The sequence below is a fragment of the Grus americana genome, chromosome 8 (assembly GCF_028858705.1).
Source record: "Grus americana isolate bGruAme1 chromosome 8, bGruAme1.mat, whole genome shotgun sequence".
NCBI classification, from domain to species: domain Eukaryota; kingdom Metazoa; phylum Chordata; class Aves; order Gruiformes; family Gruidae; genus Grus; species Grus americana.
Genome location: NC_072859.1, coordinates 27,376,984 through 27,403,936, shown reverse-complemented (window position 1 = coordinate 27,403,936; position 26,953 = coordinate 27,376,984). Strand labels below are relative to the sequence as shown.

Below are 26,953 nucleotides of genomic sequence, written 5' to 3'. Positions count from 1 at the left end.
AGAGTTGTGTAGGAGGGCCAGTAAAAGTTAACTCTTGACAGTCACCAGATCTGGAAATGTTTTTTTGTAATGTTAGGGATAGTCAAGAAAGCTGGACAGGTTGCAGCAGGTCAGCACACCAGAGATGGTTATTGTTGCTTTATTTGAAGACTGACAATAAATACCACGAAGATTTGATTTTTAAAGGGAATGTTAAAACTGAATTGGACTGCAGCTCTGTACAAATTTTGTGTTTGCAGACATTTGGCAAAGCCAGAGGTTGTGACCTGAGGTCGCTGCAAGCTGATGAGAGGGGAGCTTGCCTTGGGGAGCCCTTCTCTGTTCTTGCAGTTACAGAAATCCACAGATGAGGTGAAAGGAAAGGATCAAACATGTTTATGCTCAAATCTGTGATCCTTGAGTGAAGGTTATATAAACATCTAGTAGTATAAAACTGGAGAGGAACTATGTACTTACTGAAATAGAAAAGGAAACTGTTTTGTATAGAGAGGATGGATAGTTCAAACAAATCTATATTGTCCCTAAAAATATCACCCATTCTCCTCTAAACGCTATTGCTGGATAAGTCGTGCCTTGAAATCCTTCAGAGATGCATCCTCAGGAAGTGCTCCTTAGGAACCTGTCCTGGCTCTCTGGAAGCACTAGCCTGTCCCTTCTGTTTTCTCCAGTGGGCTAAGAGAAAAGAAGGGTCTAGTTTCTATCTGACACCATCCAGCTTGAGGATATCCTTGGACATAACTGGGTTTTGAAACATTTTGATCGTAAAAATTAAATGAAGGTGGGGGCTAAATCTTATTTCCCACTGTTCCTGTTCTCGCTCATCTCTGACACCAGTATTTGATTTATGTAATCAGCTGATCCACACTGGAAAGGTTAGAAGTGAAGGATGTTCCTGTCTGTTACAGATTAGCAAAACATTAGAGTAGCTTTGGCCTTATGAGACTTGAGGTAAATTGGCTTAGCCCACGTAAGTGCAAACTCACAGTTTGCTGGACAGGTTATAGCCATGGACGGAGAAGGAGAAGTTTCTTTTGGATCAAGTTTTTCTCTATAGATTTGAAAGGAAACTAAAGCACAGGGTAGATTTTAAGCTGCATAGTGCCAAAATGTCTTTAGGTTTTGGCAAGTAATCTGGCAAAATCAGTTTACTTCACAGGATTTCTGTCATCCTGCACTGCAGAAATCTTGAACAACTGCAAATTCTCTCAACTTTTTCCTCAATCTTAAGCTCCCAGGTATAGGATTAAGCTGAAGGCTGATTTCAGTGCCAGGATCTTGCTGCCCACAGATAGCATGGAAATCAGAGGCACGTTCATACTGCAGATCTGAATCCAGTCCTTTTCCTCCCTTCTCCTCAGTAGCCCCATTTCTATTCCTTGCAGAGCTAGACATAGAGTCTCAAAGAGAAATCCTTTATAAGATGCTCGTGATCTCCCCTAAACTATGGGCTGTGGCCATTTTTTCAATTATTACTGGTTTTGTAAGGTACAAATGTGAGTTTGCCCAGGGGTGTCTTCAGTTGCTCCAGACAATCTGGGTATGCCGAATACGTCTGTCAGGATTTGAAGGTCAAATGACCATGTCACTTGAACAGTGGCTTCTCCTGAGTTGTCATCTCTCTCCAGACTGATCTTGCTGGGCCTTCAGCTGCAGATGGATTGCCACAACACACCCCAGAAACTCGTGCTTTTTCCTCAGACCATTCCTGAGTCACCACTCAGCAAGAACAACTTTTACCTATTTAGAAGCAAAGCCTCAAGGAGGTAGATACAAGTAGGAAATATTCACCCAACCTTCTATGTTCAACTGATGACCTTGCTTCACCAATTCCGTTTCACTCCTCTTATGAAACCCATCCTGTATACCCACATCTTAATTTCAGTCTCCATAGTCTCCACTACCTCCTCTGCAGTTAGATTTCTGTACGAATTAGAGCAGTCCTAGTTAGCACAGGTTTCCTCTCATTAAGTGACTTGTGGTTTTTGCTTTGTACCTCTCTCCCGGGTTTGTCCTTTGCTCTCAGCTTCTTATGCCCTGGCTTGTGGGCTATTCAGAAGGACTGCCTTTGGTTTTGGATGGGAGGAGAAGCAGGGGTTTGCTGGGAACAAATGTGCTAGTAATATTCTTTCAGCCTGAAAGGCATAAGAGGGTTGCCACCAGTTCCTGACGATGAGAGGCAGATTCACAGTCAGATTGGCCTGTTACTGTTATCATGGGGAAACCGAGTCAGAGAGATTACAGCCAGTGTTTCACCTGAGAAGTCTGGCTATCTTTCTAAGAGCCTTCATTTGGATTGAGGAGCCAAGGTCAATGTCCATATCTGAATATTTTGGTTTCTCTGTCCTCACTTAGCACCAAGCTGGATGATCTGGGCGTAAAAGCAGGGTGTCTCAACTCCCCAGTCCTGCGCTTTGCCAGTTGTGGTGCCTCCCATCTCATGAGAGTTCATGGAAATCACCCTTCTCCACCGTGCCTCAGTTTCCCTGCTTGTAAAACGGGGAGCCCGCTCAGTTTGGAGAGAGGGTGCAGAAGCAGTGAGTAACTTAAGGCTTGATGGTGAGACAGAAAAACGTGGAGGTTACTGTAGTTACTGGTGGTGCAGCCTGGGTGACCTTTACTTTCAACAGTGCCACAGGACATGCCCCTTTGCAAAGCCCCAGAGGGTCACCCTGCAAAGCTTTCTATCACCTGGACCCTGTGAGATCTGATCCATCTCCAGGCTAGATCCTGATCACTCACTGAGCTTTTAATTCCTTAGAGAGGCAGGAGAGACAATATTCAGCAGCTGGTTATTTCTTCCTTTCCCTCAGTCCCTCACACAGAGTGTCAGTTAAAAAAAAATAAATGGCAGAGAACTGGCCATTAGCAAGGAAAACAGTTTAGGGAAGAGACGAAATAAAAATGCAATCAATTATCTCTCGCCGTGCCCAGGTGTGTGGGTGCAGTCAATTTTCAAAGTCATCGAGAATTTTAGATGAGAAAAGGGAAGCTGTTCATGGCAAATTGCAAGTGTTGGGGGAAGGGGGAGGGAGAAGGAGAGAGAAAGCGTAGAGGGGAGAGAAGGAGAGATTAATTTCCCTCTTGAGTGAGAAGTGTGTTTGAGACAGACAGATGGGCTGTAAATACTCCAAACCAAGGACAGGAGCTGAGACAAGGGAGAGGCTGGTGATTGAAGTGTGACTGTGATGGAGGTAGTACATTTCCTGGCCAAGGTGACTGGTTTTGTTCCGAAAGGGGGAGATTTCTGAGATGTGGCTGCTGCACTTCACATCAACCTGGACCAGGACAGCATATTTAGACTTGATAAGTGATATCCAGGTCCCAGTGGGGTTTTCCTTAGGGGTCAGCTTCAACTGCCTGCCTTGTAAGGGAAGTCTGAAGGGGGAGAGGGGAGGGGAAGAAAGAGAGAAAGAAAAAAGGGAAGGGGGAGGGGAGGGGAAGGAAGGAAGGAAGAGAAAGACGCTCTTCTTTCCTCGTTAAAATTATTGAGCTGTCTACAAGTGGTGAGCGAGGGGACCATGTGACCGGCAGTTAATCACATTGCTGTGAAATGTGACTGCTGCTGATAATAGGATCTTTCCTTCAGTAGAAATTCTGTTTCAGAAGTAGTGATTTTCACAAAGAAAAGAGGTTGAGGGAGATATCATTTCAGATCTAGCAGAGCCTGTGTACATTTTCTTTAGGGAGAAAACCCTGCTTTTTCCTTTTCTGTTCGGCATCCCTGTTTGTATTATTATTATCATCATCAATTTTTCATTTTCACAGCCCAAACTCACAGAGTACAAATGTAACCCAGCTCCAGTCTGTCTGCTAGCAGATTAGTTCCCATTTGGTTGTAAAGTTAACCAACCTTGTTCCAATCAATTAATCCCTAGAAGCCTTAATTTATTGATGCCTCAGTCTATGCTAGCCGTCGAAAAGATGAACATCCTGCTTCAAAATGAACTGGTCTGTCTTTCCTCCAAGATACAGGAATTATAAGAGAATGGTAGTAAATAAGCATTTAGAAATCCCTTCTGTACAATCAAGGGAACAGCAGCACAGAGGAGAATAAAAGGGATTTTAGCATGCATGAAAAACAGTGCGGTAAATGAATCAGGCTCTCAGGGCAGGAATAGCAGGGCTGTGGAGTCACTGTGGGCTCGGCTGAGATGGCTCCTTCTGTCATAAATTGATCTAATGTACGATAGGTTACTGCAAGAGTCACAGGCAGGTGAAAGGGTATTCATCTGGACACCTTCCCACCTTCAGATTTTGCTTGCCAGAACCTCTTTACTCCTTTTTGGGAAGTCTGAATTACTTTCACCGTTGTTCTCTAGGTTTTTGACTGGATTTACTGGTTAATCCAACATGAAACTTCTCCAAAGCACACTGAAATAAGTAGGAGTCTCTCTGTTGGTTTCCCTGGTTTCTAGATCAGGTGTGGCTAAAGCAAATGCTTTAGTCAGAACTAATTGGAGTTGATCTAGTTGCATAAGAGAGAAAAAATTGTAGCAACGAAAGCATTGAAATAGTGAGTTTGTTTCCCTGTTACAAGATTGGAAAGGACCTATTTTTAATTTTCTCTCCATATTTTAAATAGTAGTTGTTATTAACACATGTTCTTTTCTGAAAAGACCCAATCTGGAAAACAAAAAGCACCTATAGTTCTTTTGATATTAAAGATAAAATGAATTTAAAAAAAAAAAAAAAAAAAACCACCAAAATATTGCAATTGGCTCAAATGTTTCTGGAAAAGCAAAAAAGTGCAGGTTGAGCTGCTCAGAAGGGCCTAAATAAAGGCCAGGTCTCAGCTCTTGTGCCTTTTCAGCAACGGGACACACTGTGCCTCCTCTGACAGCTTTTGCCTTCTCTGATCAGTCTGGCACACTCTTCTGCCTGACAAATGACCTGCAAACAGACCCACATTTTCTCAGCTACATCAGCTCAAAATTACTTTGCCAAGCAATTCTTGGGTGGTTGTTCAATTGCAAGCCGTTCTTCATGGGAGCTACGTTTTGACAGGCGATCTGCTTCAAGTGGGCTCTCCTCTCTCATGGGTTTGTTTCCTTGTGCCTGCATTGGCTGAACGTGGGTGAGGCATCACTTTGCGGTTGTGAGAGGTGAGCCAGCAGAACGCTGCAAACTGCAAGAAAGGCAATGTACAGCAAGTACAAATGTTGATGGAACAAAGGGATTTTCTCCTAGAAAATATTTGTGGAAATACTTTTGATGCTGTGCCCTTTGTGGTCTCCTCACCAGACAATGTGTCTAGGCTGTCTCCTCTCACGCAAGAATCAGCTTGACCAAAGACAGGCATACTCTTATGGACCAAGTGAGGAAATGGTTCCTTTTCTTGTTTCTGCTGCTGCATTTCCTTGGTGGGGTTGGAAACATCACATCCCCTTTTGCACCTTGGTTTTAATCTACAAATGGAGGAGCCTGGCAGTCTTTGAAAGGTTTTTTACTATTGGCAGGTATTGTTTTATTTGTTGTTGTGACCAGCTCTTTATGCCTCATAAGCTCTGCATTCACTTTTGCATTTGCTAACACCACTTTAAAGAATTTGCTGCAGCAAATGTTGATTCCTGGCTCTGTACTTGAAGTTGTGTCTGTGTGGTGTTCCCTTTGGTTCTCAGCAGGCTTTGCTGGCAACAGAGAAGGGAAATTGGTCCTCAAAATGGCTGAGCCATGTTTGTCCAGTGCTGTGCCCAAGCTATTTGGGGCAGTTAACTGATCTGCTCAGCTCAGGGACAGCACCTTGCTGAGGTAGCAGACTGCTCCTCATACAAGGAGAAGGATCTCCCCACTTGGAGTATATCTTATATTCTTCCTTTGAACACCGGCTGGTGACAAAGACAGGCTGTTGGAGGAGGTTAGGTTTGGTATTTCTTGTGAAAGAATCCTTTATTCCTGCTCTCTGTGGGGTTTTTCTAGACAGGCCAGAAATTCCCTGTCCTTTCTTCTTCCCAGGCTCTTTGTCTGCTAGAACGGCTCAGGTATATTTCCCTTAGCTGCTTCAGTCCCTGCAGTCACGCAGGGAGCAAGGACCATTTTCCCGTACCTTCTTACTAAACGGAACGGTTATTCTACCAGAACACAGTCCCAAACACATCAGCTCTCCCGACCGCTGCCAGGCCCTTACAGCGTGGTCCAGCTGCCTTTCCTTCAGGTTTCCAGCATGCTCGAGGTAGGCCTAAGGGCCCTATTTGAATGCAGTTCAAGATACATAGTTCTGCCTCATTTCCAGCCTCACAGCTTCATTCTCTAACCTGTCATCCCTTGTCTCCTGTTCCTATACCCTACAGCACTGCAGCCCTGCTTGCATATGCTTCTTGCCTCCCCTTGATTGCTTTTTGCACTTCCTCCCTTTGCCCGTACTGGCTTGCTTTCGCAGGCAGTGTATTTATTGCTAGCTGGCAAACGCTAGCGCTTGGACATACATTCAATTATCTTTGAACAATTTCCATTTACTCTGGTTTTGCTTTTTTCCCTTTCAGTCTCACTGAACACTGCCTGTATTTTCTTAGAGCTTGTTCAACTGCAATACAGTCTGCTTCTGTTTTTCCTACTTTTCTTTTTTTTCCCCCTCTTTTTTTCTTTCCACATTTTCCATGTTTTCATTAAGCTCCCTTACTAAAGTCTGGTGACCATTTCTCCACTGCTGCCCTTTCCGTACATTTGCACAGAGAATGGTCCAGATTTAACCTCAGTGTGTTAAATGCTCCCCTCACCTGGAAGGAAATCAATGGTACAGGCAGATTGGGGTTTTATCTACTCCCCCACACCAAAATGTCTTTCCTTCTGATGTACAGTAATCTCCTCCTCCCTTGTGGTTTGACTCTTATCTGGTTTTCCATTAAAACTTGACTTATGCTTTACTTTTACGCCAATGGAGTGCACTGTGGAGATGATAAGGGTCCCTTCTGCTTACTGTTCAGGTGAAGGTGTGTTTTTGATCTTCACATCAGTTCTCAAGTACGTAATCTTCCCTGAGAGCTTGCCTACGCTTAGAGTTGCTGCATTCCACTGCATGTTCTCCCTTCCCTCTGGTTGGTAAAACATGACTGTATTTGGACCAACTCTTTCATAACATCTCTTACGTTTTTGTAAGAGAGACGTTTTGATTCAATACCCACAAAGAGATGGGATATTGCACAAACGGAAAGTGCTTGTCCATCTCTGAAATAATCCAGACTGGATGACCTTGTGGAAGAGTTGCTTTGGTCAAAATCTTCAGGAGCAGGGAAATATCTGTAGCACAGAGGTACTCAAGCTATTTTAGCTATTTTTAAACAAGCTGGCTTAGGCACAGGAGAAACAGCATGAGGTGAGCCGTGCAGAGACACATGATGCTGTAGTTTGAGTGCTTCTAACGATAGTTCAAGTAGCACTGTAACATGCTGTGGTTATTTCTGTGACTGCAGCATCAAGATACCAGCCAGTCACACAGCAAAGGAGTCCTCACTGCTGGTGGGGCCCTCTGTACTGGTACCCCTTCACTTCATATTCTGGTCATCTGGGTGAGACCCTGTAGGGATATCCAAAAGATGGGTTTTGCAAAATTTATGAAAGAAGATGGCAGAGGGGGAATCTACCACTATGTGAACATGAGCTATTTGTCTAAGCTGGTCTTCTCCACAACTCCATTAGGAACATTAGCTAGTGATGGGAGCTATCGTGATGGTACCTCCTTTCAGTGCTCTTCTTCCACCCACCCACATCAACAGTTTGTAGGTGCTGGTGAGTACAGCCACGAGACAGAGGCCTTTAGCCTTTCTCCTGTAAGTACTTGGGTATCGCTTACTTATTGGGCGTGGAGCTAATTGAAGGGTAGTTAATGCCATCAAGCATTGGGATGTATTTATATTTTTAACTACATGTAAGTGATTATCAACATTATAAATAATTACAGTCTGCCTCCCAGCCCCTCTGCTCCATTCCACCCTGCTAATTGCAATGCTTAGATCTCAATGAGCTCATTATGTTTTGTCGATATTCAGCTCTTTGGCTTGCTCACTTAGTAGGGACCGGGGGGACGCAAATGGGAGCTAAAGATTGAAAATGCCAGGCTCCTAGGGATTTGAGTTAGTGATCATCACTGCTTCATCTCTATGCACAATTTATTCAGCACTCCACCTTCCCTAATAAATTATAGATCCCTCAAAGGGAAGCTTTGCCAAGGGATGGGCAATTGCCTTACTCGTGGGGGAGCCCATTCTGTGCGGTATTGAGCATCTTTGACATCTGGTCCTCGCAGGATTGGATCCCTCCTGCCCTTCCCCTCCGCCCATCTCTTCCACCCCTTTTGGGAAGCATTAACCTTTTCAATGTGATGTATGCGAAAGGGCGACAGTCAGCAGTGGCAGTTCCTAATGGATTCTGTTTGTTTGGTTGTTTGTTTGTCTGAACTGCCTGCAATGCTGTCCAGACCTCTTGGAAAAGCAAGCCAGAGTGCAACTAATATTTTAATTAGCAGCAAAAGGCGGAGAGGCTTTTAAAGAAGAACAGTGTTTGAATTCAGAAGTAAAGAGCAGATGAATGTGGGGCAGGGGACTTGGGATTCAGTCCAGCTGAAGACAGTAGCACATAGTGCCTGTAGGGAAGGGTTGAATTTTCAATCACAGACCATAGTGGTGAGGTGGTTATGGTGGTCTTTTGGGGCCTATGGGCTACAAAAGGGTGAATTTGTGCCCCTCACTGTTCTTCCTGGCAGTGCAGAAGGAGAAGAGACTTATTATATCTGCCTTGCTAAGGACTAAGAAAAACCCCAGTGGAGAGTGCTACTATACGACAAGATCCAAGTCTAAGGAACTGAGTTACAGGGGCAACCCTCTGCCCACCCCTCTGTCCTCAAACAGGATAGGTTCTGCTTTCTCCTCTCCTGACATCTGTTTCCTTAATTCTGCCTTAAGATAGGGATGCTGCAGCCTCCCCAGGTGATAATTTTCTAGTGCTTCACTAGTCTTATCACTGGAAAGCTTCTTCCAAAATCTAATCTCAATCTGTTTTATTGTAAATTAAGGCCATTGTTTCTTGTCCCATCACCAGCACATGCAGAAAGTTTATTCTGTTCTACAGCAGCCTTTACTTATGTGTAGACTCTCTCTCTCTCTTCACTATTCGGTGGTCCAAAGGCCCCACATTTTTTCAGGTTTTCGTCCTCAGGCTTTCTGGACTTCTGATCATCCTTTCTAAAGCCCTTAAAGTCCCCAGCCAATTAAGCTCCAACTTCAGGAGTGGTAGAGTCTAACTTAGCTTGGTGACTCCACAGCCAAATGCTGCTTCTTGCAAGAGCCTGAGACGCAGCTGGGAGCTGGGCCACCCAGCTTTGCAGCGACCAGTGAAGAGTCAGTCTCAGCCCTCCACATCAAGGTCCACAGCTGCAGCAAGTGTCCTTTGGCACCTGTGGGTGAATATTCCCCAGCGATTCAATGCAAACACCAGTGTCAGAAGTGGATCTGGGAAGGGGAAGCTCTCTCCAGGTTGTGCGGAGGCCGGTGCTGCTGTGTCACCTGAGCGGTGGATCAGTGCGAATTCTCCAGGACACCACTGGCACTTGTGAATGGAGGCAAACAGGGCTCCTGGAATGATTTCTTGTTAGTAATACAGAGACAAGGATGGGTAACACCAGCACACAGCGAAACTGTGGCAATAGCAAAATAGGATGTGGTCTCACAAATATGAAAGGTTAATGGGAAAAAAGTGATATAAAAGAATTTGGTTTACAAAAAAACAAACACACCCCCTCCTGTACTTGTTATCTGTGTCCATTGGGACTGTTATTCAGTCTCTCATTTTGTTGCATAGGTGTCGTGTGAGAGTAAGGAGCAGTGCAGCAGACAGACCTCACCGCTGTAAGGAGAGTTTGAAGGGAAGTGATTTTTATAGCCATAAGTGACACTCTGGAAAATGGAGAGATGTGAAGTTGCTGCTTAGATGTCTCATAAAATCCAGAGGTTGCTGGTTAAATTATGGTCACAAGCACATTGTTATGAAAGCCCTTTTCACCACGGAAAGCAGTGACTCGAAAGCTGGCCCACCAGTTAATGCTGAATCCCCTCATAAGCACTTGCTTTGAGATGCCCCTTTTATAAATCAAGGGCCACTCCTACATTGACTGTATGGCGGCGTACTTCCAGCCACTTCAGCAAAGTCAGCTGTTGTTTCAATGACAGGAGTTGGTGGACCTGAAGTTTGGCAACGTTTTATTCCCACCCCATCAGAGGAGTGAGGGGAAGAGACAGGCAGTGGAGAAGGGGAGAGCTGCAGACCTTTCCAGCATCTGTATCCGCACACAGACCCACTGCTGCCAGCAGTCCTTCCCTGGGGGACGTGGTGTTGGAAAACAAGCCGGCTTGGGCGAGTAGCTTTTTTAGTGAGGGCTTTGTGACAGCAGTCAGAGGAGTGTTATTTGTGGCAGGGACTATATATAACTATATTTGTGTGTGTGTAGATGAAATATATATATATGTGTAGTGCCTTATCACTGCATTCCAGCTTGAGTTTAAAACAGAAAGGAAAAATCAAAGGTTTAAGAAAAAGCTAAATTTATCTGGGAATGGGAATTATAATAGGAAAGAAGCAATTAATTGGGAGGGGGGAGGGTGTGGAGATTATAGTAATATTTTACTCCTTCCCCACAAAGACAAAAATAGCATTAGTTTCTCTGCCTACTAGTAACAGCTCTAATTCTCTTCTCCCCATTCACCAACACCACTCTGGCATGACCACCTACAGAGGAGGTGTGTCCAGCTGATGGCAAGAGAGCTTTGGCCCAGCTCATGTGTGTCTGTGCTTTGGGTAGGAACCCTCCCTACAGCAGATAGCCTGTGCTCAAGTGCGGCATTGACCCTTGGGTCTGAGGCAGCAATGTAGGCAGAAATGAGGTCTTGGCATTCATGAGCCGATGCCCCTTCTTTCTCGTTTTACTTCATTTAACTGGTTGTCCTCTCATCCTTTAGTGCCACTCAATCCCAAGCAAAGCACCCAAAGACACCTTCATCATTGATTCATCCCTTGAGCTGGACCTGCTCTGCCACCCCAGCCCAGCCTGGTCCTTGCAGAGAGGGCAGGTGCCCTGGCTCCGGTTTGGCCAGGCATGGTGCCCATTGCAAAACCAGTCCCCAGATCTTTTTTGTGCTCTGGCAGACCTGGAAATGCACCACTCCCAGCAGAGCTTTCTGTTGCCTGCAGCCTACACCACAATGCCTTATTCTGAATCAATACTTGCAGATACTGGAGATAACTCAGGGAGAGAAATACATTAGCGTAGCCAGAGAAACAAAGATAATGATATTTTTTCTTCCTTTTTTCCCCTTCCCTGCCTTCTCTCACAGAATAAAATTTTCTTTTCTTCTCCCCCCACCCCATCCTCATCTGTATGATCTGCACTTAGCAGGGCTCCAGACTCTTGAATTATTTCCCACTTTTCAATAAAGCCTTAAATCTTTTTTAAAAACTGCTTGCTTTAATTGAAAAATTTAAGTCAATCAATTTGCCCCTTCTCTACCCTCTCGCCTTCCTCCCCTCCCCCAAACAGACCCATTTGCAGTAAATAATCTGTAGCCAGACTTCCTGCTCTAACGAAATAAATAATTCTGAATTTGCTGAATCCCGCCTGATCTCCCAGCTTTAAATCACTGCACTTTGTACTGAGCTCAGCCGAAATGTTGAACACACTGAAGCATGACTGTTAACTTGGAGACTGCAAGTGTTTTTAAAGGTACAGCCTCTGAGGCCATGGTCCTTTTTCTTCCCAGGACAGTCTGAGGGAGGAGCTAAGCCAATTCCTGAGGATAAGTTGTCTCTTCCCTGCATTTTGCCCACTACAAATGCAGATGTTGCCTTGTCTTGAAGGGACTTATCAAAGGCTGACTGAAGGCAGGAGAAATCCAGTGGGTCTTTGAGCAAATCCTGAAGAGGCATCTTCATTGAAATCATCTAACAGCCACTGGACTGAGTCCTTTTTCAGATGGATGATCTAAGGTAGGTTCCAGGAGGTCCTCTGCATCTGCTCAGTCACTGGAGAGCAGACGCCCATGCTCCCAAGTGCAAATAGTTGCACTTGAACCCAGAAAAGCCTGGGACATCCCAGCCAGGGGAGGAAGACCCCCAAAATCATTGTGAGTCTTGCAATCACTGTCAGCATTCTGCAATTCTCTTTATCTTTCCTCTACTCAAAAACTTTAAAACCAGTTATATGCAGGTTTATATCACAAAAGAACACAATCCTCATATTTCTTAATTGCTCGTATTTCTTATTTAATCATATTTCTTAATTTCTTCTTTTGAGGATTGCTTTTGTCAAAGTTCTTGACTATGCCCTATCCCAAAATGCAAGCTGCAGCTGAAGAGGGAAAATGCAGCACGCAACAGACTACTGATGCCTAGTTATGATTTATACAACTCACGAGCTTCCAACAATTTAGAGATGAAAAATGGTTTAGCCGCACGTTGATGTGTTAAAACACTCTTTCTACCATTTATCTTGAAACCGATTTTGTTTGGGTGGTGGTGAATGTTGTGCACAAAGCCGTGAGTGGAATGTCTAATGGGAACTGTCAGACATGGAATAATGGGTGTCATCGTGCTTCTGGACTAGAGATGTGAGGGACCAAGAGCATCCCCAAAAAGTTCAGCTCATGATTTTCCAGTGTATTTTGGGGGTTTTAATTAGAATTGGAAATTATTGTGCTATTCTTGCATTTCCAACCAAACAAAACAAAACCAGTTAAGACTTAAATTTTCATGCTGTTTTTCCCTTGTGCATTTGAGACCATTCATCAGTGATAGGAGAAGATTGTGAAGGCTGGATTTTCACTTGGAAATTGCTTCCCCTCTCCTCATCTCTTTTCAGTATATCAGAGGGAATCAGCTCTGTAATTTTCATTGACTGTGTAAAGAGCTGAGGTCAGCTAATCCACAAGAGCTCCTTCCCAGATTTGGCAAGTGGCCAGAATTAAACAATACAAAAGATCAGAAACGTTAAAATCACAAGAAGAGACCCATCCTAGTGTTTTCCTGACACTCTTAACTAAAGATCCCTCAGACCTCTGCCTCTTAGATAACCTCATCAGGAGTCAGCGCTGCCAACATATTAAATAAATCGATTTCTTTTGTCATTTTACACTTTAGGCCAGATTACCATTTACAGGAGGGCCCATTTCCATCTCCCAGTAGTATAGAGGGACCCTAAGATGGATAAAATGTAACATAGATGGAGCAATGTGAAGATGGCATTAGCATAATGGAGCAGCCGTCAGAGGCGTCCCTGCAAAATCACGCTCGTAGTGCTGGTAAATGGCATGTGGATTCAGAGGTAAAAACGGGCAGTGGCCCGTTTGTTATTCCAGTTTTACTTAGGCAATGTCTGAGACATCTCGCTCCTCTCTGTTTCAGTGCTTGCTCTGGACAGCCTGATTTTCCTTTCCCTGTCTGTGCATCTTGAATCCCGTGTTGAATTAAGTGCTCCCTTTTCACGGCCACATGTGGTAGCAGCTCTGCCGTTCAGTATTGCATGGAGGTTTTCATCAGTAGCAAAATGTGTTCATTCAGGTGGCTCCTCCGCCGGCGCTGCTGTGTTGCAGAGGGAGAGTAGGGGTACGCAGGTGCTGCCCCACGCTCCCCTCTGCTCCCCTTCAGTCTCTGCCGCCCTTTGATGGCTGATCCTGGCACTAGCTCCCATGCAGCACCTCCACCTTCTTGCCTCTTTCCCTCTACCTCGAGATGAGGTGTTAGCCGGGATCTGCCTGTTTCAGTTTAGTTCACCAGAAGTGCAGAAGTGACAACTGATATTGAAATGAGTTCAAGGGAAATACAGCGTGGTCCTTGCGGCACAGTCCCTCTGGCAGAGATAAAACGCTGCTCTCCAAGATACCTGTTCTCCAACCTCTTCTTTCAGAGGAGGAGGGAAAATTACAGGCCTCTGATTACTCAGGGAGAAGAGCGCACAACTTCCATCTTCGTAATTTCTTCCACCACAATCAAGCATTTCAGGAAAAGGGCCTGAAAGCCTGAAACAGTCAGTCAGGGATCTTTCCGCCTGGTTCCTTCCCTGATGACACACAAGAGGAATACAAATGAGGACTTGTCATTGCTTTTACGTTTCGTTTCCAAAAGCATCTGTCCCACCGGGGACCGGGAACTGAGGCTGTTGGGAATGGAAACACTCTCCTTGGGGAAAGTCCCTTTGCTATTTCCAGGCTGGCTGTGGTCAGGGCATTGATAGATTTTTAAGGCTGGACAGGTTAGTTGCGTTTCTGTAGCCTGACCTGCTGAATACCACGAGAGGGTGCCACCAGTAATCCCCACATCGAGCCTGGTTCTTGCACTGGAGCTCCGAAAAGCCCCGTTCTCATTGAAAGTGGCAGACTCTCCCCAGAAAGCACAACCACGTGCACCTCGCAGCCTGCAAAACCCACAGCCCATCCTCAAAGTCAGAAGGGAGGACAGGGTAAGTCCTATCCCCTCCCCACACTCCCTTTCAGAAGTTTACCCCTTTGACAATGATTTTGAAATATGTAACCAGATATACTAGACACTGTGAACCTTGTTTTCCCGGAGTGACAGTTTTGGGGAAGGATTGCATCATCACTGCCCAGACTTGCATTGTGTTAAATGCTGGTGAAAAGCCACAGAATAGTCCCCTTCCCCCTCACCACCACCACCCCCCTCCCCAAGTCTCTGTATTACCCTAATTACACTTTGCTTGAAGTGGGCCCCCCAGTTAGATGTGATATGGGCAGCATCTCTTATTTATTGTAGTGTCAGCCCTGTGAAACGAAACAAGTAAGTAGCTGGTGAAAACAGCTCTGCTAAAACAGAGGACTAGTTCTGATTAGGCTGGGCATGATATAATACGGTGGTTTAAAGTAGTGTAATGCCATTTTCCATTAGAGCTCTTGTTTGAGTCAGGAAGGGGTTTGATCCATTGATGGAAGCTGTTATAAACAGATGAGAAAACCTCATCCATATTTCTCCTGAGATTGTACAAAGCTGACAGTATGCTAGCTGACCACAGTCATCTGGGACTCTCCCACACAAAATAACCCTCTTTTCATAAATAACAGGATTGTTGTTGTGGTGGTGGACTGAGATTTGCTGTAGAATTCAGTTTTGTAGAACAAAGAGCTGCTTCTGGTTTTTAATTTTAGTTATTAAAAAGATTCATCTTTCTCTTTGTATACCATTTTCCTTCCCCTCTTTTCCCCTTCCCTATTTTTTTTTCTTCCCCTGTGTCTGTCTTTAGGGTAACTTAAAGCTGTTTGTCTGACACAAGAGACTTCCATGAGTCTAGTCAGTGGTGCCTCTGGATTGAATGGTCACGATTTCAAATCCTGCTTAGGACTAAACTTGGACGAATTCCATAAGCTAATAACCCAGCGCAGTGTTTCAAATTGATGGAGGTGCTGTCCTCTAGATGAGACATAAAAACAGAGATCCAATCTGCTTGGCAGAGACCCCACAGGACTTATCAAAGATGAGTGGGGGCTGCTAACTGTTTTGCCCTTGTCAAATCCTTACCATCACCACGGCTTCTCTTCCTGTTCCAAAGCAATGACACTGGACCTTATGAAAATGAGATGGTGAACTTGAAGGAGCCATCCTTTTTCTAATTATTTAAAGCAGTTTGCAGTGTCTGGCAAGAGGGGGAAAGAGAGATAATCCACTCACTTGAAAGTGGAATGACCCTGAATTTCAAAAAGCAAAACAAAAGCGAGCGAATGGTGCCACCATGCTCTGCAGCAGCGACATTATTAAATGATCAGTGAGCTATTAAAGCAGCAACATTTAGTACCTCCCCTAATGACTTGTACTGCTAACTGGTTTCCAAATTGAGATTTTTATTGCCTCCATGCACAGACAGAACAAGGCTGTGTGTGTGCTTCTAGAGGCTCCAGCTTAAGCAGACTGTTCACAATAGGATCAATGATTCTTCTCTGCTGAAAACTAGTAATGGCTTATGAGATTCCCCACTCTTCTGTCCTCTTTTCTTAACAGGGCTGGAAGCTTTGGGGTGTGAGGCACGGTAGGGATCATAAACATGGGGGATTTTGCAGAGAGGCCGGCACGATTCTTGAACTTCCTAACATCTGTGAAATTTGGCAGAGTTGTGCATAAACAGACTGTCCTGAAATCTCCCCAAAACCAATGATGCCATTCAATGAGTGAATGCTGTGAGAACGGCATTTCCAGGAGGGGCTTTGGGCATGCTGGTTTCCACTTCCAGGTAGACATATGGAGCATGGAGGAGCGAGTCTATGGAGGAGGAAGGGAGAGGAAAGGGAATTGCAGATGCTAATGAAGGTGAACATTCACCCGGATGCTTCCATCGTGACTCTCCCAAATGGATTTCTACTGTCTCATGTGAGCCGAGCTCCCGTGATGGGAATAGCTGGGAAATGGCCTTCTATCAAGTGCAGCTCAAGCTAGCTAGGGAGTTCCTGTGGGCAAAAGCACAGCATGTGTGACTGCAGAAAGGGAGCTGGTTAAAAAACAAACCAACCACCCAGCAAAAGTGGGGTCTGGTTGTAGTTGCAGTTATTTATGTGCTCGTGATATATGGTAGGCCAAAGTGGAGTCTGGGTCTTCCGTGCACCTGAAATAAATGCAAATGTTATTGTTTTGATTTGTTTTTCTCCATTAGTTCTGTATATGTGTGCCACCTGCGCTTGCTGAGCGAGTCAGGCCATTTCTTGCCTGGGCTAGGCAGTCACCAGGAGAAACTGTTACTGCTGTTTCTGTTTTTATGTATCAGGTGCCTGATTTCCAGGACAGAAACTGCTCATCCTTTGCAGAGGCGGCCGGCAGAGCAGTTGGGGGTAGGACGGCCTGAGAGACTGTATTAGAACATGCACATTTTTTATCCCATGCTGGTTCGAGTTTCTCTCCAGAAGTGCTGACTGCAAGTTGTTCCCATTTTGTGACTTTTCAGTGGCTGCACGTGGCGCAGGTTTGCATTTCCAGTTTCTTCACAGTGTCCGTCTACCCGTGTGTCCCTGCTCTGCAAAATGCCTTTGCCTTTCCTGGTAATCTTAGCAAACAGGAGGTCTGTGTGGGCTGCATGTTGAGATTTTCTACATGTTAAGAACTGTAGAAAATTCTGGTGAAGGGCACTTCTATACTTCCTCTTCCGAACTTCATGCAGGACCAGGTAGACCTAAACCATTCTTGCCTGCTGTGGGTTTAACCTGTTCTTGAAGACCTCTAGTCTGGAGATTTCCAGATGTGCTAAGGAGGGTTATTCCAGTGGTTAACTGTCCTTACCTTTACACAGCTGTTCCTAAGACCTAAGTTCAGCAGTAGAACCGGATTCTCCCAGGTCAGGGTTAAGGCAGAGTTGCAAGGGACCACAGAGGAGCTCGTGTAGCCACTTCCTTGGCTGCACCCACTCTCATCCAAGGGCTTCTTCCCCCAGGACAGCAGGTCAGGTGTTTCCCACTGTGCAAACACAAGCAAAGTAGAGACACAAAGAAAAGGGCAGCAGGGCCATTTCTGGCAGAGGAGCCTTCTGAGATTGGCACTGATAAAATGTCCTAGAGACTTTATTGAGTCCAATTACCACTTTATGTCTTTAAAGTGCTGAGTAAATGAAAGAAACTACAAGATCAAGCCATGTTAGTCTTCTCAATCTCTTAAATGTTTGACAGCCCTCTCCCCTTCTTTCTCGTTTTCTCAGACTACTTTGAACTCTTAACCTTTGCCGCTGCTTTGAGTTCACATCTGCAGAAACCAAACTACCCCCGGCCATCCCCAAATTCCAGTAACAATCACAAAGCCCTTTCAAAGCAACGCTGCCCTCCCTCAACGGATAAACTTTAAGCTGTCTCCAACTTTCTGAACTTTCATGCACATACGGTTAGTCTCATCCATCAGTGCTGGCAGGCTGGAGGGGAGCTTCCTGGGCACGGCAGCAGCCATGAAACAGCCGGTGCTGTTTCACACAACCAACTATCCCTGTCCACGCAGATAACAGCCGTGAACACCAGCTGTTTGGGCTGTGCTGTACTGTTGGGCAGAAGAATAGAGACGCCCGCAGCACATATGATATTAGGACGCCAATGAGCGTATCAGGATAGACCCTGAAAAAGAAGGGATAGATCCACATAACCATCCCCAGGCACAGCAGTGGGAACAGGAAAAGTGGGACCAGATCATTGGAGAGAAGAGCAGCGTCAGGAGTCACCCTCAGCCACTAGAACTGGGCATGACTGCAGTGCTAGCAGAGCTGGTGGTTGGCTTTTTGCAGAACTAGAGCTAAAGACCAAGTCACATCAGTTCGACCTCCCCTTTAAATAAATAAATAAATAAATGGTAAACAGAGATCTCACAGTGATGCCTGAACCTGATGTCTCATGCTCACTTGTTTTGATGTGTCTAATGTAAGTGGGCGGATAATAAAAGCTTCATTTAGAAGATAGCGTCTTCTCAGACACTGCTGGAAGCCCCTGGGTCACTGCATTTCTGGAATTTTCCTCTAATGGAAACATCAGATAACTATCGATAAAGCAGAACATGCACGCATGCACACAAAACAATTCAGCAACGTTTTATTTTCCTGGACTGCTGGATGTCAGATGCAGAGGTGTATTTAGATTCCCCAGGTTATGTACCCACCTCAGCTGCTGCATCAGCACTCAAACGCCCATTACGATGACCATTTGGGGTAGTGCTCTGGAGAAGTATATGGTTATTGTAGCGTGGGTAGGCATCAGTTCAAAATAGGTAAATAAAGGAGTCCTCAGCCCGCGTAATACAGCTGTGAATAATGGCGTTGACAGCATTTCTCCCAGTTGGACATCACCCTGTAGATGATAAGCTGGCGCTGCTCTGTAACAGGCACACTTAGTGCTGACATTTCACACGAGCAGGAGATTCAACCCATGGACATGTTGTCTACGATATTATCTTTCAATGCGTTCACAGGTTATTCAGGTTCTTTTTAGGCAAATGAGTCTTCAGGAAGGTCTGGTTCTGGTGCCTGCGAGGTCTCTGTGGCAGCTCTGATGCCTGCTGTTGGGCTCAGGGTTAGCTGAAGGAGGAATCGTGGCTAGTGAGGAGAGAAGAGCCCCCGGAGTTGCTGCTGATCTCCTTAAGGTAATCTACTGTCCTTCCAGTTCAGTGCTACAATCACCATTTCAGGTCCTGAATACAACACAATTAAAGAACAGTATATTCTCCCAGGACAGCATGGAGGTCAGTGCTAAAGGTTTGGAGGGCTACACCTTTAATCCCAACCTGGAGTTTGTACACTGGTCCTTGGCTGGTTCATACCATGACATGTTGACCTTGTTTCCTGGATACAAGCACAGAAATACTGCCTGTATCCAAGCATTTGTAGGTAATTATTTTCCCTGAACGTGGAAACTGGAAGGCCCCTTTAGTCTAGTGTATTACTTCATGACCTCCACAGGGTTCTGCAACCAGGCGTGGGGGGGAAAGGGAGATTGTTTCCTCCTGTATGTGGTTTTATACAGCATCTGCCTGGAAAACAAGCAGCAAACAAGATGACCCCCACTTTATCTGCTTGCTTAAGTCATTTTGTCTGAAGCCTGAGCACTGTGGGATGGTTAATATAAAACTTGCTCATGCATCAAATACCAGTAATTTACCTTTAGACTCTGCTTTTTATTATTATTATTTTAAATTATTTCCAAAAAATGCTCCTTAATTAAAACCTCACAGATATGAAGCTTGGAAGAAATGTGGCCAGGACATTCTTGGATTACTACAGGCTGAACTCCTTGGTGGAGAGACCACTAGCACCTACTCCTAAGACTCGGTAGGTCAGAAAGCAATTTCTCTTGCTTTAGCAGAGCTCCTTTTTTAATACCTTTCATGACTAAACTTCAGTGCTACTGCATTATGGCTTTATAATAAGCGTGCTAGTCTAACTGTGCTTATTTTATTGAAATTCCATTCGGAAATAAAGCGTTTATGATCAGGAAAGATACCTGGTTTATGTCTGAAAAAATATTCAGGGGATTTTGGAGATATCGATATCTTTCCTGAATTCTGTCTGCTGTACACCAATCTCACACCAGTATCTTTAATGGACTTACCCTTCATTTATCTCCTGAGAGTGAGAGGAGAATCAGACCCACTTTATTTTGAAAAGTTTTAATTCTGGAAGTGAAAACTTTTTCAGTGCTTCGGGAAATTACTGGCAAGCCTGTACTACAGGCAGGGTTCTCCGTTTCCCCTTGGACTTGCCGCATTTCTGGCAGCCAGACAGCAGGTTTCTTCTGCCAGTCCAAATGCGACCCTTTACCTGGGGATGCCCTCTCACCATAAGTCCTTACTCCAGCTTTACAACCAGTTCAGTGGATGTTTTTCCAAAAGGAAGACTATTTGGACATGAAGTAAGGCACTAGTGAGCAATGCACAAATGTGGGAACAGAGGGTTTGAAATGCCCAAGCTTGAATCCCTGCAGTGCTGCTGGCCCTCTGTCTTGTGTTGGCAACTGGGTCCTTTCAGTGTCTCTTAGCTTGTGTGAGGAGCTGGGGAGATACCACTGAACCATTGGTTGAGAAGTGTCATTCTTTGAGCAGGCAAAGCTGTGTAGTAATGTGAGGAGGGGAGCAGAGCAGGAACCAGAGCTCCTGTTTCATGGGAAACACCATATTGAGAATTTGCCTCTGTTCTGAGAAAACAGCAATAATTTCTCCAAACTCAACATTTCCAATGCAATGCATTTGGGCCAACTGGAATGTTTCAATTTGGGTTTCAACTCTTAATAGCACAACCAAATATAATTTATATCTTGCAGCGGAAAAGCCAATTCCAAATTGGCAGGGAGGCAGCTGAGCCTGGAAATTCACTCCCCTCTTCTCCCCACTTTTTCCCCCCTTAAAAAAAGTACCAGCAGGAACAGTTGCTTGTTTGCAAAGGAACACTTTCCTACTGAAGATTTTCTAGTGATGCTTAAGATGGATGTTACAAATATCAGCCCAGACCATAGAGCAATTGCTGGAGTTCCTTCTGCAGCCTTTAAAAATCCTCTCAGTGCAGCCATTCTGGCAGTTCCTTATATATGTGGTCAGAGCCAGCCTGACTGCGTTAGGTGTTTAAATGCCCTGCTTTGAGTCCATCTCCCTTTCTCTGTTCGTGATCTTGACACAACAGTTTAGGCTGGCTCAAGGAGGATTGTCAGCTCTGCAGTTCTGAATGCTCTTATCTGCAGAGACCTGCGGGGTTAGCAGAGAAAAGCATCCAGCATCTTCCTCTCCTCCGGAAATTGAATGTATCATTTCTCTCAGACTCCCAGAGGCCACAGCCTCCAAGGCTAAAAACCCACAACTATTACTGAACCTAATTACCACCTGACAGCAAAGTGCTTTTCCGTAGCATCATTCAGCTACCTCATCAAAAGGAATGTTTGTTTGCTTTCTTCATTTTAAATTAAAGAACCACTGACAGTGGTAACTGAAGCATTTTAATCTCATCAAATATCCATGTCCATCTCTATAGAGACAGCCACGCCAGCAGGGAAAGATACACATCTATAATCGGGTTGCACAGAGCAAATTTTTCTCATTTCCCCCCCCCGCCAGAGTCTAATGGGGTGAGGGATCTTTTGTTTGGGGAGTGCTACCTTGCAGTAAAATCCTAAATACAGTAAATGTTCAGCCCAAAGCCAACAGAAGTTTAAGGAATAGATTTTTAAAGATTCATGTTGTTAATTTCCTGACAGCTTTCAAATACCAGCTTTTCCCTGTAAGTAGACAAATGCCTTCTATTTGGATCCTGGGCTTTGTCACCTGACATTTGATCAGAGCCGGTATATATATATAAAATGTACATCAATGAAATGAAATTGTTCTTTGAAGCTGTCGTGTTAACTGCAAACTTGTCCAAAAGAAAATCTTGCAAACTGCTGGGAAACAGAAGGGCTGTGGCTTTAAATATGCCTTGGCTAGGCAGTGGCATTAGGAAAGGATTGGAATATGTAAAATGATACTAAATATCTGTGTAATCAGGACTAATTATATGGCACGGTTATTAGCTTGAAACAGGACATGTTGTGCCCACAGTTTATGAAAATATATTAAAGCATTACCAGATTCCATTGAAAGAAAGCTGCAGAGTTAATAAACGTGTAAGGGACAACTAATTGGCTGCTTTGTCCCAGCCTACTACAGGCAAAACGATTTCTGTTTGAGGGAATTAGTGCAGCCAAAATGTGTTATAATGATAGCCCTGGAAATAACAACAACCTGCAACACTTCCAGAGCACATCCGACTGAAAGATCTTAAAGAAGAAAATGTTTATGTTGGTATCACCATGTTGCAGAGAAGGAAATTAAGGCACAGAAAGGGAGAGACGGTCCTGAGAGTCCGAAATATGGCTGGTACCCAAATTCGGGCACCTTTCCAGAGTTTAGGCCACACAGTCAGGCTGTCTCTGACAACAGCCATCCTAGAGCACAGGCAATGTGGGCGGTTCAGTGGGAACTGAATTACGGTCACGCGAAGCGAGAGGCAAGAACCAATGCAACAGCTCTCGTTACAGAACCAAGACTGAGGCTGGGGCTGGGTTACCTCTGCTGTCCCGTATGCTTGTGCAGCTTATCCCAAGAGGGAAAGAGGAATAGCTGTACCTGTGTAAGGTGTCTATATGCCTGTAAGTGAATCCAACTGGTTGGTTGGACCTGTGGTTAAATTCCACCTGCCCTTGTCTACAGAAGCCCCTGGGACAAGTGTGACCTGTAGATGGGGCCTTCGGTTCCTTGCTGTGGAACTGTGCCCACCACCCTCCCAAGGAGTCAGGCTCCACTGACTTCCCAAGAGGCCACCATGAAAGTTAGGTTAGAGCTGGAGCCCTCACATATTTGCTGAGCCTGCCACGGGGAGCAGTAGGAGTGCTATGTTTTGTCCCTGTGTGGCTGGTTGCTAGAAATTAATGTTGAACGCATCGTTGTGGTGGTGGTCTCTGAAAGGTTGGGGTGAGCTTCGGCGCACCCAACTCTGCACTGGGCAATCCTGTTCCCTCCCAACATGGAGGACAGCTACAGGAAAGCTGGAGAGGGACTGTTTACAAGGGCATGGAGTGACAGGACAAGGGGTAATGGCCTTAAACTGAAGGAGGGTAGATTTAGATTAGATATTGGGAAGAAATTCTTCACTGTGAGGGTGGTGAGGCACTGGCACGGGTTGCCCAGAGAAGCTGTGGATGCCCCATCCCTGGAAGTGTTTAATGCCAGGTTGGATGGGGCTTTGGGCAACCTGGTCTAGTGGAGGGTGTCCCTGCCCATGGCAGAGGGGTTGGAACTAGATGATCGTTAAGGTCCCAGGCCATTCTATGATTCTATGATAATGTCTGTAGTTATCAGCATGTTAAGCAATTATTTTTCTGAAGGTGATGTGTCTGTGGCAAAATAGGAAAGCATCAATGACTGAGCTGAGGAGGGCAGGAAGGTTAGAATATTTTCCTATGTGAGCTAATGAATTAAAAGCCTTACTGAAAATGCTGGACGTTTTCTGGCGTGAACAAGCTGGTAGGCCTATGAATTTCTAACGGAGTCAAAGGGACCTCTGTGCTGCCTCCAGAAGCTGCTGGAGAAGAAAGCGCTGCCACTTAGACATGCTATAGAGAGGCGCAGGAAAGTCCACCCTGAAACAAAGATGTCTCTCTAGGGCTGGGTTAAGTGGGCACAGAGCAGGAGAGCGCAGCGCAGAAATGGGCTGTCAGGTGGCAATAAAGGTTCGTGCCCTTCCTCTCCTCTCGTTACTGTCCTTTTTTAAGCTGCTTGGTGACCAGCAAATTCTGCTCCCGCTGCACTCACTGGAAAGCATTTGAGTGGGGCTCCCTTTGACGCCACCAGTGCCACAGAGAGCTTTTCCTCTTACTGCCTCTGTCCTGCCCTTGCCTCTTTTTACTTATGCCAGATGAAAGGTTAAGATTGCTTGGGTTGAAAGTGAGAAACGTCCTCTGCTGAAATCTTTGGTAAAAGGCGAAAAATTTGTAAGGGATTAAGAGAAAGCAGAGTACAGCTCTTACAGAGACTGGTTAAGGCAGGAAAACAGGATTTTTGCTGAAAAACTTGCAAATGCCAGTCACCTTGCACTGCCTTAAGTCCACCCCTTTGCCCACACCAGTGCTGCTCTGGTCTTTCACTCCTGGCTCATTGACTGCGCAGCAGAGCCCTGCTCCAGCGCAGCATCAGCGGAGGAGCTCTTGCCTCTTTAATCACTGACTTTTTTTTTTCTCTGAGAGCCACTAGTTCCATGTTTCTTGTTTTCTGGACACACTGGAGTTCAAATTATAGAAGTGCTGAGTGCTTGCAGCTCTGGCTGAGGTTAGGGAAGCTGGGCTTTGAACACACACAGTGTGGGTACCCTGAAAAATGCCACCTGGTCCTCGCTAGTGGAGCATTCTGCAGCTCATGTCTGCACCACATTTTCCTGTAGGTAAAACCCAGGCTCTCTGCTCACAGGGGTGTTGGAAGAGAAATTCCTTCCTGTGTGGGATGCTCTCAGTTGCTGCACTGGTACCCGTGAGAGAAAAGTCCAGAAGAAGATGAATAATTCTTAGAGCAGGGATTTGATGGCATGCAGCAAATAATGCCTGGGGCCACACACGGCACAAAAAAAGGACAGAACAAAATATTGACTGGCCCTTCATTAATTGCTGTCTGTCCATTGTGCCCTGAATGAAAAAGCAGTCTTGCTGAAGAAAAAGTAGGCTGTGATGAGGTAATTAAAGACCGCATCAGAAGGCATATCCGCCAGGAGGTTGAATTAAAATTGCTCTGACAGCCTTTATTCTGGCAATTCCTCCTTTTGCTGCTTGACTTTGCAGCCTTAATGATGATGTATGAGTTCACAGCTGCGTATCCAATGGGCTGGATAGGCCCACAGGACTGTCCCGTCATCCTCAGAGGCGATGGGCACCATCATCTGCATCATGCTGACTGGAGCTGGGGAACATCTTCCTGTGTATGGGCACAGTGATGGGAGGCACTTCTGCCAGGACAACTCAGTCTTTCAAGATTTGAGCCCCATCTTGACACTAAAGAGCTGTGTCCAGAGGTTGTGTGGTCTTACAGGCTCACACTGATGCCATCACAGGGATTTGCTGCTTTCTGGCACGTGCTGTGTGTGGGTCCTTCTGTCCCACTGGGTCTGGGATGTTCTTCCTGGTCCGCCTCTTGCTGTCTTTCAGAAAAACTCTTCTCTACAATTTTAAGATCTGCCTTCAGGATTTTTGAGGTTTTACCTACAGTTGGTAGTGCTTTCTTTGACCTGGTCATGACTGAGATGACAGCTGGGAGTGAAGCGAGCTGGGAGTGAAGCCACCTGTCTGCTTTATGTAGATGGCTGCTTCTTGTCATTCTCTAGGGGGTCTGTGTGCTGCCATCCCCAGCTCACTTCTCCCAAACTTAAATCACTGTCTTGTCATCTTTTCCCCCACCATTTTCAGTGGTGAAGAGGACAGCAGAGTCTAACAAACAGAAAAAAATAAAAAGTGGATGTCCTAGCAAGAGTTATGAATTTTGTTAGGGCAACAATACTTTAGACCATATTTGATCTCAGTGCAACTGATACCTGAAATACTCCACAGCTTCCAGGGCACAGTAGCACTGCAACACTATGAAAGCGAGAGAACAGAAAATCTGGCACCTTTCCTTTTCTTCTCAGGACTTCTCTCCCATGGAAGGAGATCTTGCTGGGCATCTTTGAGCCATTCACTCCTTGGGCTGTGGTGACAGGGCATGCTACATTTTCTTACTGTAGGAAAATATAGCCCAGTTAGCAAACTGGTTTGAATGAAATGTCTGTGCAGGCCAAACATCTACATGTTCTCCGACATGGGCAAGGAGGCAGCTCAGATTTCAGCTGCACGTTTCAGCCACACTGAGAGGCTACCACTGCTACTACGACCAAGTTCAGTGTCTCCATATTTTTTATATTTTTTTTAATTATTGCAAAATAAAACTGACTTGGGTCTTCAAGGAGAAGTTTCCCAGAGCAATTTTGAGGACATTTGAAGGTCTGGCCATCCCCCTTGCCCACAGAGGATACATGCAGGCTCTTCACCTCCCCGGGATACTTGTAACATCAGCAGCTCACCCTTCTACAGCCCTGAGGGGTTGAAGAGACTCCCTGAAAATGCCAAAGCACCAAAATGGTGCCGGTATCATAAACGCTACTGCCAATGCCTCTTGAATTGTGCGGACACAGCAAAGTAAATGGTTTGTTCCCCTTCCTCCAGTGCTGCTCCAGAGAAAGGTCAGCAAACCCACTTACAGGTCATAGAGAAAGGAAGAAATTAAATGAGGTTAGAAAAAAAGAGCCAGCTGCAAAACTCTCCATCGCCATCCCGGCTCCCTTGGAGGGAGGATTGCAGCCTGTCTCAGGGATCTCACCAGGACCTGGTCCACGGGTGCCCTATAGCTGTGTCACTTTTGTAGGGACAAGTGGGACCAGACTGTATTTAAAAGTCTTCCTTATGGCAGGGTCGGTCAGGGCTGCAGTGGTGCACGATGCTACCAGCTAGCACAGAAACGCCACCTCGCAGCCGGAGCCCGCAGCCTGTCTTACCTGGCTCCCTGCCTGTTGAAACTGCAAAGCTCATACGAGTGTCTAAAAAAACCCCTTGCTTTATCCTCCCACATTGGCCAGTACTCCTTTACAAGGAAAATTAAAAAACAAACAAACAACAAACTGCTGGGGAGTCAAAACAACTTCAGTTTGATTTCCAGGGCTGTAAATTGCATTAGTAATAGGAGCACTACTATGGTTTAAAGACAAATTATATGTTTTGCCTGAAAAATTAATTTTTGTTTTTTCCCCCTTCTCTATTGGTAATTATAATCTGTCAGCTCACTCCCACACATGTCTGCACATTTTATGCAATTCTTGATATTGTACCTGTCGTTAAAGAAAACCTTTCAGGTTTAAAGTGGTGACACATTTGCGTGGGTTCAATGAAAAGGATCCATTTGCAGAGTTTGGGGAGATTTGCAGTGC

General features: G+C 45.3%; 1 protein-coding gene and 1 long non-coding RNA gene across 3 annotated transcripts in view; both read left to right on the top strand.

Moving 5' to 3' along the window:
• LOC129209290 (uncharacterized) overlaps window positions 1-19,279 on the top strand; it is a 58,352-nt gene extending 39,073 nt beyond the window's left edge. Inside the window, exons 2-4 of the long non-coding RNA XR_008578044.1 lie at window positions 11,742-11,967; window positions 18,907-19,077; window positions 19,165-19,279. This is a non-coding gene — a long non-coding RNA (uncharacterized LOC129209290). The remainder of the gene's footprint in view (window positions 1-11,741; window positions 11,968-18,906; window positions 19,078-19,164) is intronic.
• LOC129209288 (BEN domain-containing protein 5) overlaps window positions 1-26,953 on the top strand; it is a 952,643-nt gene that overhangs the window by 917,415 nt on the left and 8,275 nt on the right. For both annotated transcript variants that reach the window (XM_054833489.1, XM_054833488.1), the window contains exon 12: window positions 19,666-19,762. In XM_054833489.1, coding sequence (XP_054689464.1) covers window positions 19,666-19,762 — 97 coding nt within the window. The remainder of the gene's footprint in view (window positions 1-19,665; window positions 19,763-26,953) is intronic.